The sequence below is a fragment of the Sitodiplosis mosellana genome, unplaced genomic scaffold, assembly GCF_009176505.1.
Source record: "Sitodiplosis mosellana isolate CC-2019 unplaced genomic scaffold, AAFC_SMos_1.0 Smas_scaffold_6162, whole genome shotgun sequence".
In the NCBI taxonomy this organism is placed as follows: Eukaryota; Metazoa; Arthropoda; class Insecta; order Diptera; family Cecidomyiidae; genus Sitodiplosis; species Sitodiplosis mosellana.
The window spans coordinates 524,677-537,946 of record NW_022601403.1 but is presented as its reverse complement, the minus strand read 5'-3'; the positions used below and the strand labels follow the sequence as shown (position 1 = coordinate 537,946).

The 13,270-nt window shown below is 35.7% G+C and overlaps 1 protein-coding gene across 34 annotated transcripts in view; it reads left to right on the top strand.

The window, feature by feature from the left end:
* Positions 1–13,270, top strand: part of LOC129574429 (solute carrier family 12 member 4) — a 105,133-nt gene that overhangs the window by 52,364 nt on the left and 39,499 nt on the right. For 28 of the 34 annotated variants that reach the window (XM_055456453.1, XM_055456457.1, XM_055456448.1 and 25 more), the window contains exons 3-6: positions 6,450–6,529; positions 7,393–7,513; positions 8,356–8,489; positions 11,140–11,222. In XM_055456453.1, coding sequence (XP_055312428.1) covers positions 6,450–6,529; positions 7,393–7,513; positions 8,356–8,489; positions 11,140–11,222 — 418 coding nt within the window. The remainder of the gene's footprint in view (positions 1–6,449; positions 6,530–7,392; positions 7,514–8,355; positions 8,490–11,139; positions 11,223–13,270) is intronic. The other 6 variants (XM_055456474.1, XM_055456476.1, XM_055456473.1 and 3 more) reach the window with 1 other exon arrangement.

The following is a 13,270-nucleotide window of genomic DNA, read 5'->3' as shown; positions in this document are numbered from 1 at the left end:
ATATAAATAAAATTGATGAGTAACCTGTGCCGCAGATTTTTACAATGTATTTAAAGAAATTTACATAGACACATAACTATATGAGTAGTTTGGAGCGAAAATGTTATACAGGAAAGTTGAGCGGAAAAATTTCGATGATGAATGTGCGGAAAAGGGATAGCTATATAGTATACTGTATAGTAAACTATAGTGAACTATCTATGTATATAGCTATCTCTTTTCATTTGAAATTTGTCCTCTCAACTTTTCTGTATAACATTTTCGCTCCAAACTACTGATATAAATAGTAATGTGTCTATATAAATTTCTTTAAATACATTGTAAAAATCTGCGGCACAAGTTACTCATCTACCACACACGAAAAATACATTCTACCGAGATTTGATGATCAGTTGCAATTCATCCCAAGACCACATTACACTGTTCAAAAAATCCGTGAAAATCAATGGAGATCTGTCGATAGAGAGAAACAGAGATAGAGACAGAGAAAATGAAATCCATCAGAAACTGGTGCTCATGCTAATGTTATCATCCATCAAATATACATTCCGGGGTTTTACGGTCTAAAGGGCAACACATCAACTGTCAGCGAAAAATTGTGGAATATCGAGAGGGTCGGTGTTGTGCATCGTCGACTGAAGTGAAAAAATAACCTTGGGTAAAGTTTTTGCAATTGTCAAGGTTTGCAATATTTGTTGAGCGAAAAAAGCAGTTTCTTTTGCTCCAAAAAAAAGGTTTTCATTCACTCTCTGAAAAAAAAACACGGAGGACCGATACTGAATTTGAGTTTGCTGCTATACATAAAAAACTTAAACAATTATTTAACCCGATATTGCGCAAAGAAGGTTGAACATAGTGAAACTCTCATCTTTCAAAACAACACAAAAAATCACTAGCAACCACGACTAATTTGTTTAATGCATGACATCGATCGAATGTTCGCGCCGTTGGGGCAGAAAAAAAATGGTGGAAACGTGACAAAAATTAACAAAATAGACACAATTCCATCCGGGGCGAACGAGAATACAGGAGCACTTTCCTGTGACGAAAATCACATGCTACGATCGTACCCATTTGTTTGCACGTATTTTCTATTAAGCGCCTTAAATCTTTTGTTCGAGTCTTAAATGGTGATCAAAGTTGTGAACTAAGAATGGATGTGTGAGGAGCGTGCGACGCGATGCGACGCGAGCGAACGGGCGAGGGCGTGCAAAATAATTTCAGTGAATGGGCAATATTTTGCCATTGATGAGATTACAACGTTCATTTTTCACCATTTTCCTCCTTGGGACGCGCATACGGCAAAAGTGCAATGCAAACGAACACAGAACACATCGTTAAAGTTTCGTGGTAGAAAATGGGTTTCACTTGATGTACCCAACGAAATGGGTTTGATATGATGGAAAGCTGCATGAAGCAAGTAACTTCAATGAATTTTCTATTGACATTGCATACACACACACACACGACAAAAAACGGAAGTACACGAAGAAAAAGGAAGAAGAAGAAGGAAGAGGAGGGCTACGAAGAATGCATGCAAAAGTATAATTCAAGCGCAATTCATGTGTTATTCAATGCTCACAGTAGTAATTCACTTAAAGAAGAATATGAAATTAGAAGTGACTTCTTCAATTCTCAGCAAGCTTCTACTTGAAAATGAGCGCTCCTTCACTCTACCTCTCTCTTTCTCTCGCATGCTCGCTCGCTCCTTTTCTGTCTTCGTCTCATGCTCTTTATTTTTCGACATTAAGAAAATGAAAGACAGAGAGAGAGCGTGAGAAGGTCGACCTTTTTAATGGAATTTGTTTAAAAAGCAATTGAAAAATGTACTCGTCGAAATGTAAAATAAACATACATCTTTCCGTTATGGTTTCAAGTTGGTGAAATGAATTCATGGGAAATGATTTTTAATTTTTTTATTTCATCATGCATTGCATATTATATATATATATATATATATATACATATATGAAGAAGTGAGGCGAGAAGCGAACGGAGAGATATGGAGTACATGTGAATGGTTGAAATGTATAGCTTATTTTGTGATTCATGAACAAAACGGACAAAAGCGATTGAGAGGTTTAACATACGTTACGTCGACCGAACGGGTTGAGGTGTCGAAGGGGATGTGAAGGGTTGGATTGGGTTGATGTGGAATAGTGTGCAACATCCCTGAAACAAAATCCGCATGAAAAAGCAAAATGCAATTCAGCCTGCAACTGAGATTAAGTTGCTGCTGTTGCTACGTTTACTGGGCACTGTTGTTGTTGCCACTGCTGCTGCTGCCATTATATTTTCCGATTGCTCATGGAATCACTTTAAATTGATCGTTTGATACGATATTGCATAAAGTATGATGGAGCTAGAGACAGAGAAACTCTATTATTTCGTTTATTTTGCTCCCTTTCTCTGCCTTGCTCCCTATCTCATTCAACGTCTTAGGTTTCTTGAGCTGTCCGAGTTGTGAAAAGCACGATGGCACGATCAGCCTTTCTATCTTTCTATTTAAAATATGTAGCTCAATCGCTTTTACGGTGCAATGCATTTTAAATAGGCAAAAATATGGGGCCTGCACACAATTTGAAAATCGTGTTTGAATTTCTACTCTCTAATCCGCCCTGTATATTCCCTTATTCTTCGATTTTTGCCATCTCGCTTCATTTTTCCGTTCTCTGTCTTTCTCGCTCGCCCATTTCCTATCTCCACCTAACGCTTATTCCTTCATAGAAACTCATCTCCATTTCCCGTTCTCCCAATATTCAATCATCTCTATTGTCAACGCTAGTTCGTCTGCTTCCATGTGGTGAAGAGCTTTTCACAACGCCGGCTGCTTCTCTCTCCAGTCACATGCTCATAATATTGGAATAAACGAGCGCGTATTCTGTAATCGAGACGAATAAAATGAATTTTCAAAATAGCAAAGAAGAAGAAGAAGAAAGAAAGAAAGCAGAACCTTAATTCGCATCGATAAAATAAACGGCACAAATGTTTCCATTCATTCCACTTTTCCAATTCGATATCAAATTTGTTTATTTGCTTTTACGCTCGCGACAAAATGGCGGGTGGAATGGAAGAAGAAAGTAAATCGACGAACGCGTTCGCATTTCGAATTTTGAACGCGAACGAACCATGACATTTTACACACACACACACACACACTGAACGTATGCAAACTTAAATATTTCGCGAAAGCCACAGAACAAAATCGCAATTAGCATTTTCTTGCCACTACATACGCGCGCGCCCCCACCAACCAGGCAATGTTTTTCTAGCGTAACTAATGATATTATAGCAATGTGTTCCAGAAGCACGCATCAAACTTGAAAGAGACCCACTTTGAAATACGCGCATCTCACTCTCTCTCTCTCTCTCTCGCGCGCGCTCTTTCTCTTCTTATCTTCCTCTCTGTGTATGTCTTTATATTCTTTGTCGTCAGTTTATCGACGAATTTTCAGAAGAAGAACCAAAATGAAGAAGACTTATTTCGAGGCAAGACTTGTCTTCTGTTTAAAGAGTCTTGTTTTTCAATTACCAATGGAATTACTCCCACGTAGTTTCCTCTACCGAAAAAAAAGTGAGTCATCCTTTGAGCGGCTTCTGTGTGGTACAGCATAGCGCAGTGAATTTGTATCAACTGAATTCTCTCAAGTACAAAACTGAAGAATCTTCAAAATCTTATTTTCCCATTCCGTAAAAGGCTAGGGGCTTCACGCGATTTTGCAGAACGCAAACAACTCTGAAAAATAAAAATAATAGTGAATCAAACCTTCAACCGAAAAGTTGAACCACTTTTGAAGGATTTTGGTGGATAACGGTGAATATTGGAACATTTTTTGACTATACAATCTGCACAAATTTATTGGTATGCACGTCAATCTCAAATATCTATGTATATTTAATAATATTCATTAGACTGTAATGTCAAAAAATGTTCCAATATTCACCGTTATCTACCAAAATCGTTCAAATTAACGGATTTAAGGTTTGATTCACTACTATTTGCTACTATTTTTATTTTTCATACGTATACACGTAAATTTGACATATCTATGTATATTCAGTAATATTCATTTGTCGTTCACGATGAATATTGTTCAATAATACATGGATATTTCGGATTTACATGCAATACTAGGTAAAAGGGGAAAAAAAACCTACTGAATCGGAGAATGAAAAAAATGTGTATTCTGTTGAAAAATTCCATGTTTTCCATTTGTACAAGCTGACACAAATTTTACCTTTCCTTTGAGGTAAAAATTTTGGCTCGTTTTCTTGAAGGCAACATTTTTTTCCGTTTCACGAAACAAAGGCTGTAATTTTTACGTTCATGATGCATGTTGCTTGTTTTTTTTGGTACCGAAAAATATGTTCCATCCATTTTTCTACTTAGGGTGTCACCATTTGGTGCTCATACCATTAAATGTTTCCGTTAATGCGTGAGCACATCGCGACGAAGTAAACGAAACGTAGCAAATAGAAACAATCTATATGAGATACATAACAGTTATGAATTTATGACAATCATTTCACAATTTCACTTAAGTTAATATTTTCTTTTTTTCGTTGCTGTGGTTCCGAACATCAACGAAATTGTCGAAAATATATGGGACGCACACGAAAAACAGAACGATTGCAATTCGTCAGTGAATATGAGTATTGAATTGTGAAGTCATGCCGTGTATTTCATGCTGAATGGCATGCAGATAACTTTTTTTTCATACTCACATCAACTTCCAACAGAAAAAAGCAAATTCTTTTCCTATCATATCCATTTCGACTTTATTTTTTATAGCGGAAAAGCACAAATTTATGGTAAATAATAAAATTCAAAACGGCGGAGGCTCACGTAGAAAATGAACATTGGCACACGTCAAGAGTGAAGAGGATGATATGCGAAGTTAACCCTTTGATGCACAATTTTTTGTTTATGAATCATTTTGATATATGTTTTGTGCCACAATAAATAGAGAAAGACCTCATACTTAGATTTTTGAAAAATTGCGTATTTGTCGAGAAAATCGGAAAAGAGTCAAAAGTGTCAAATCACTATAAAAGCTTGAAAAAATTAAATTTCATAAAACTAATGATGCAGAAAGTTAAATTGATGTGTTTTGGTCCTACGAGTCCTAATTTGACAATTGAAAAGAATGTACAAACCCACAAGATAAGAGGAGGAAAAATGTGGAATTCTGCTATAATTTCGCATTTTTTTTACAGCAGTACATGAACAGAAAAAACTTTCCATTCAGCTAACCAATTGTAGCCTGTAAAGTATCAAATGAAAGCTAGTTCAATTCCCTACATTTGTTTACAAACAAGAATGCAAAAATATTCAGTGGTTTCATAGCTATAGCGTCTGGCGTATCTGGTTACTTAAGGAACCGGTATGTGATAAAGGGTTAATAGGGGAAGGTGCAGGGAAATCGATAGACGAAGGAGGAAAAGGAGGGAAATTGATAGGGGAAGGAGGAAGAGCAGGGAGAAATAGAGAGCAAGGGACTTTGAGATAGAGAGAGACGGAAAAATAGAGAGAGAAAAGAGAAAAGACATGTAAAAGGAAATTGAAAACGCAAACGAACGAACGCCAAACACTTGAAAAAACCTCCTCGAACCTATTATTTAATTCATGCGAATATCGCATGGCATTCACCTACTATTATTCTAAGTTTTATGCCGATTTTGATAATGCAGAAAATTAAAATAAAAGGCCTACGTATTTCCGCTTTGCTGAGGCTTCCTGCGTTCTCACACTCACTCCTCCTTTCTCATTCATTTACTCGTTGTCTCGCTCTCTCTCTCTCTCCCTCTCTTCCTTTTTCTCTTTCACTTTCACTCTTTCAATGTGAGACAGTCTTACATGCCCTTACTCCTTTTTCCTATTTTTCGGTCCGTTTCGCGTAATTGGAATGATTTTTCATCGGAAATGCGGATCGATAACGGCGAAAAAGCCGTGTGAATTATTAATATCGTTTATTATTATTTATGTGTTTATTATAATACTTAACAAATATAATTCAAACGTTGAGCAAGCAGAAGAAGAAAAAGAAGAAGAAGGAGAAGAGGAAGAAAATGAAGGCGAAGCCGATTAACAAACGGAAAAGTGATCGACAATTCTTCATTGCAATAAAATAACTTTAATGAAAAGTTAAGCCATCGAAAAATAGTAGAGCATCATGGTTGTTGCCATTTTTTTCTCTTCTCGTTGGTTATGATTAATGTTTAGCTATTTGTAGACATGGTTTTATTAAATTCAATAGAGGAGAGAAACAGAAGAAAAAGAAGTAACCGGAAAAAATGCTAATTTATATGGATTTAGTCGACAGCAACCCATTCGAAATAAATAATGCACTTAAATCTGGCATAGAAAATTGACTGATTCACCCGCGCACAAACATACACACATAAAAACTAAATGATTTCATGTCTTTGTTTTTGGTTTTTATTTGCAGCAGAAGCCACCGACGATCAGCCATTCGTTCCGAACAATGAAAAACCAACGGAATATGATCCCAATTTGTATCTGTATTCGGTAAGTATATGTTTATGAATTGAATATATGTATATCATCAGCAGGCAGAAAAATTATGTGTCAAATAAATGCTGCAATTTGCTTATTCTTCCGTTCAACGACAAATTCGAAAGAAAAGTCATAATAATTTATCATAACAAATAATTCGATTCAGTTTTTTTATTTACCCATTTTTGCTGTGATGAACAGCTATAGTTTTTTGCAACTATTTTTTACTGTTTTTGTTTTTTTGGTTCGTCGTATACTTCAGGATAAATTCAGTCGCCCATTAAAACCACATAAATGTTACAATATGCTTTTGATAGCGAACCACACGACGATGATTTTCACTTGAAAATCGATTCTGTTGGTCGGTCGGGCGGTGGTACATGCGAAACTTAAGATGATAATTTATGTGATTAAAGCGTTTAACCAATAAACCATGGACTATAAAATTCGATATGCCACCGATCTATCTACTATAAAGTGAGGGACGGGCTGCTGTGTGGTATTAAAGTCAAATATGTTTTAAAGATAGTGTCATTGGATGCGGTAAATGACGTTGTAAACAACCAAGTTTTATGTGCACAACCAGCCCGGGAGCATGGATGAGGCAGAGAGATAGGGACACAAGTGCACACATTCAAACTATCACATTATTTTTCAATGCATTTGGTCACGTTGCGTCGAACAACGGAGAATTGGTCATCTTTGTTGGTGAACGCGCAGCGCACACCCAAAGCGCGCACACCAAAAACCACATTCACTACAGTTGCAGTGCTTTTGACACATATCCAAAAGGCACACAAACAATCAACACGTATATTGACTGAATTAAAAGTTTCCGTTCTGTTTCTCTCTCTCTCTATTTTTGCATCATTTAGGATGAGCTCGACACTCGCCCACGAGCATCGACATTTGTATCGTCGTTTGTTAACTACCAAAATACAATTCCAGCCGCTACAGATCCAGATGCTAAACCTCCTCAACCTTCAGCTCGAATGGGTAAGATTCGACATTTTTCACTTTCTTTCTCGTATTGGTCTTCACTGAAAACTGTTCAGGTTTTTTTTCTTTCTTTTCCAATGATTTTTCTGACGCTTTTCGTTGTATCTTCATTTTTTGTCATTTTCGTGGTTTTTTTCGTTATCGGTTTTTCCCAATTTTGGTAGATTCGTTTCGATTCGTGTCGAGTCAACTCCGTTGACTTTATTCCTGTAGGAATTTGCATATGAATTTTCCTTCGCATGGCACATTTTCCTTGAATTTTTTTCGTTTTTTCCTAGTTTTCGTCGGTATTTTAGTTTCCTGAAAAGAAATTTTTAATCGACATTTTTACTAAAACTATTTTTTTTCGTTTTGTAAAATTTTTCTGTTTGATTTTTACGGATTTTTATCCGTTGTTCACTCGACTTTTATCATTCACAACAAACAATGTTGACTGTTCGATTTTATTCGTGTTTTTCGACATTTTTTATACATTGTCTTGTCAATTTGTCGAAAACTTTTTTTCATTTTGTTGAAAGCGTGGTTGCAAGCTCGATTCATTTGAAAATTAATAAAGTAATAATTGAAAATCCATTAAAAATTCCATTGAAATATTAAAACTGTAGTCATGCAAATTGGAAAAAGAAAGTGCATACAGCGAAGAAAAAAAAATGGTCGCAAAAAATTCGTTTGCAAACAGCTTTTTTTCTGTTCATGTTGTTGCTTTTGTTTCGATCGCGTATTTTTTTGTTGCTCTTGTTTGAACCATGCTTTATTTGTTTCACAATTTGAATTCGTATAAAATAAACATGTTTGTTTACATTTCACTCATTTTTTTCCCTCTGTTCATTCTTTTGCAGGCACTCTGGTTGGCGTATTTCTACCATGCATTCAGAACATATTTGGTGTCATTCTATTTATTCGTTTAACATGGGTCGTTGGAACGGCTGGTGCTATTTGTGGTTTCCTCATCGTTCTTTGCTGCTGTTGTGTGGTAAATACATACACTTTAATCATTCACTCTATCTCTCTCACTCGGTTGCAGTTCAATTCCGTCTATCTTTTGCCATTCCCCCTGTTGTCAGCGCATTCTCGTTCTCACCCACTTACTTTTTCTCTCTATCTCTGTCTCTGTCTCTGTATCTCCCTTTCGCACCAAAATTTATGCATATATACTTTTAATGGAAATGTTTCCGACCACTTTCAAAGGCAAAACCGGAAATTCTTTTGCAATTTTCATCCCATCCCAAGGCCAATGCTGGCGCATCCGCGCCGCACTCTCTGCATCAATGTGATTTATCAATTTAATGGGCTGTATAATTTGATAACAATTTGCTGAGATTCAATTAATGCACATATTGTGCGCTCAGTGAGGCAAAAACCATTTCCGCACCGCGGCCTCCCATCGCAACAAATCAAACGCATTTGAATGTATCGCCATTTTTTTTCCTTCTCAACCCTCCTCCGGTATATATGCAAATGGTGTGTGCAATGTGCATAGAGATGTGCATAGGGAATGAGTTGGCGTATTGAAAGGGCGAATAAGAGAGAATGGAAGATGTGAACTCTATTGATATATTCAAGTAAATCTGGTCAATTCCGTTAAGAGTACATCTCGACGATATACGATGGATAATGCACAAACAAACTTGAACAAAAAGTTGAAAAAGAAGCGAATTTTCAGTTTAAAAGGTGAACGAGAAACGAAATTCAAATATCAATGAGAGAAAGAGAATCGTTTCGAAACTAAAACAAAAATCTATACCTTCCGGGAATCAGCCCAAAGAAGTTAAATCCACCGATTTTTCTCCAAAGCATTGACGACTTTTTTTTTCTCTCAAATACAGAGTTCTGTGTCGACTATGTTGAGGAACAGACTTTTTTATCGGACTATTCATGTGCATATAGACATTGTTCGGTTCATTTAATACATTTGGTGGTCTATACTAGCTGTTTTTAGTATGTTTAAAGTTTTTTTTTCTGTGTGTGTTTAGCAGTCACTCGAAAATCTGTGAAATTTGTCACCAGTTCAAAATTGTGCTTCCAAAACTATTGGACAAATAAAACTTTTACTTGTTCGAAACATTTGGTTTAACCGAAAAATCTAAAAAGTCAAACCCTCATTCAGTGAATGCGCGTTCACTTGAGCGCTTCGGAAAGTTTAGAAAAAAAAATGTGCACAGTTTTTATGCCATGGATAGCAAAAAATGAAACAAGTTAAAAATAAAACGGTTCCAGCATTCAAATACAAAACAGTGCAAAGAGAAAGAAGAGAGAAAATCCAAACAGAATGAGTGTAGATTCTACACTGTAGAATGAAGTCATATTGGAATTACGTACGACGAATACAAAATTGAATTGGAATTTCAAATTAAATCAATGTTGAATTTTAGGCGGAGATCAAATTAGAATCCATGAACTAATTCAAATGAGAACATAGATTGAAGTGTTGAGTTATAGCTGTCAAAGTGCCAGCACCATCGATCATTACATTGGATTGGTAGTATAAGCTGACACTCTCATAGAAAACTCGTTTGATTTGTTCTACCTCTTCGAATACTCTTCATTTACAGTACTGAACGGTTGAAATTGCAGTTCAATCATTAAATGAGTTGGGAGAGAACAGCTGCACTTTTGAGCGATTTCAATTAAAAATCTAATTGGAATTTCGGAACTTTCATAAAAATGAGAATTTCGAAGCGATGAGCACAAATGAAGTGTTGTTTTTTTTTCAAAGCAAAATGAGGTACAAAGGCATCACCTTACCGTTTACTGGTTCCAGATTTGATTTTCCAATTTGATGATATTTTTCACTGAACATTGCTCAGTGGACAATGAATAAGGCAGAGTAATCAACGCAAAAATTTAAAAAAAAATCCCAAAAATTCTCAAAAAAAAGAAGAAAAAAAAAATTGAAAATATTGTTTCCGAAACAGAAAAAAAAACAAACCCGGACTAAAATTTGGATACAAACTCTTAAAAATCCAACAGAAGCGCTTACCAAGTGATTGAGTTCATCAAACTTGTTTCACTTTTCCTTCGATCAACGTATCAAATATTCAAAGTAGTAGTGACCAAATATGCGTATAAAACCATGTGGTTTTATTTCAACCGTATCAATTTTATGACGGAAATGTTGGTCATTTAAATAAAATAATGTGAGAAAATGTTGGGAAACTGTGGAAAATGCAAAGTTTTGATAATGTACAAGTTTCGATTGTAGAAACGACGGACGAGCACTAAAACCTGCCGTCATTTGGTATTGATTCGCTAAGCAGCTTTCGTAAAGCTTTGAAAGGCGACACGTCCTCTCCCTCCTCCTCTCAATTTTCGCAAAACACAAAATCAAGAAACTTTCTCTTCGTCAGCATCGTATAACATTAACTGGTTTATGAAAACTAAGCGCATTAATCCGGATTTAATGCACCGAACATGTTTCGGTCCAAAATGGCATAATAAATGTACTCTATAATAAACGGTTAAAAAATAATTCAGTTATTTGCCAAATACACCGCGTGTTTATGCTTACTCACAAAAGAAAACAAGATGTTTTGTTCCATTTTATGTTTCATTCATCCAACATTATCATCATCATCATCATCATGTAAAATTTGTATGTGTTTTCTTCTTCTTTTTTTCCACAGACAATGCTAACGGCAATTTCAATGTCGGCCATTGCTACGAATGGTGTGGTGCCGGCAGGCGGGAGCTACTTCATGATATCCAGGTAAATCATTTATGTTCATGGATTTTATCGTAATTTGGTGGCTATTAAACGATTTAAATTAGGAAATATCCGGTATAATTAGAGCTCGATATTCGGGATACCCCATTTGTTAATCGATCAGAATCAATTTTTGAGGTGTTTGTGTGTGTAGTGTGCTAGGGGGTAGACACAACATTTAAAACTTGATTTTTTTTAGATCTTTTCAAATCTGTAGGAATCTCAAATCTCGAGCAAATTCAAATACTTTTGAATCTCTATGAAACCTTATGAATCTTCTCAAATCAAAATGGCTGACTTGTCAAAAAGGTCAAACAAATCACTAAGATTTTTACAAATCTTTTCAAATCCCTTCAAATCTCAATGAATCTTCACGAATCTGAACACCTCTACACAAAATCAATTTAGTATTTTGAAAAACGAACGTATCTCAGATCTTGTGTCTATCCCCTAGGTAGTGTGTGTTGTTTTGTGGGTTGCGAACTATCGAATGATATGCACGAAAATTCACACAAACTCAGCTAGCAAATGCAACAATCAATCAATTGGATTCATTTGTGGCGTATGTCAAGCCAATCAAATGAAATTGAAGCAAACAGTAGTTCTCTCATGTTTTTCGGTGAATAACACGTGCTACAGCATAACAATTGCGGTTGATATTCAGCTGTCATTTTCGCCATACGAATCGATTTTGTATCAGAAAATTGCATTTGGTTAATAATGAAAGCAGCGGAAAATTGTTGCTTCTCCCTCGGATTATTATGGGTGTCAGTGGTGTAACAAGCAAAGGTCCTGCATCTAAGCGTCTGACAGCTCACTTCTAGCGCTACGAGACAAGTGTCAAAAGTTGTGACACAGATCGTTCAATGTATTATTGAATCTTTTTTATTTTGTTAATAAAGTACACAAAAAAAAATAAAAATGTCACGAATGTGCAAAATTGATTTTTGTGAGAGCTTGGCACGTCATAAACATCAATTTTATAAGTAAAAAATGTTTCTTTCATTACGGAACATTGTTGATGCGTTCAATTTGTCGCGTTCATGAGTGCGTCTAACGACGCAAATAATTGAAATGAACTTCACTGAATGCGCTCATCGCAAATTCGTGTTTTACTTTGTTTTGTTAGTGTGGTGCAGGGGTTGTGGTAACAAGTTTTCTTTTTGGAAGGGTTGGTTTCCAATTTTCCACAAGTATTAGCAAAAAATGCAAAGGAGATCTCCTGAGGATACTAAAAGCCTTTTGAAACAATGTGATCCAACGTACGGTTTAGGTTTACGGTAGAGAAGTTTAAGGTATATGTACGGTAACTAGAGGGTTAAGTTCATTTTTGGCCTTTCTTATTTCTATATCTAAATCAGTTTGTCTCTTTCATGAATGTGAGATCATTATTATTTCCAGTTCCATCTCTTCTGTCTTTGAATTAAAAACTAATCCAAATCTTTTGTTCAATGAATTTTCTTCTTTTAACATATTGGCCAAATATCTTATATTCTTACCATTTCCGTAACAGAGTGGTTCAACACCACTTATTTACTTATCTTGCTTTATTTTTCGCGCTAATACAATTTATGGCTATTGTTTTGTCGAATTTATTAGAGAAAATGTTGCATGATGAGCTGTAGTAGTGTTGTTGACGCCAAAAGGTACCTTTTGTGTTGATATTGATGCTTATATTCTGTTTAGTTTCTGTGTTATCAGTTTTGTATGATGAATTTCGAATATTTTTGTGCGGTGAATTTTTCTGCTCTTCTCCTCTTCGCTTGGTTCTTCATGTCTTCATGATCATAGTGACTGCGGTTTTTTTTCTTTGCTCGATTTTGTTGTCACTTTTGAATTTAGCCTTTCAACTGTCTTCAGCACAAAATGTATCTCGAATTTTAAACTACGTGTTTTGAATGGGGTTTGTTTGTTTCTCGACTCAAAAATTCTTCTTCTGGGAAAAAAGAACAGAACTTTTCACGCAAGATTTTTTCATCTCACTTGATTTACATATTTATTAACTGATTTCTTTATCTTTCTGACATCATTTGCAAAAGTCTTAGTTTTGA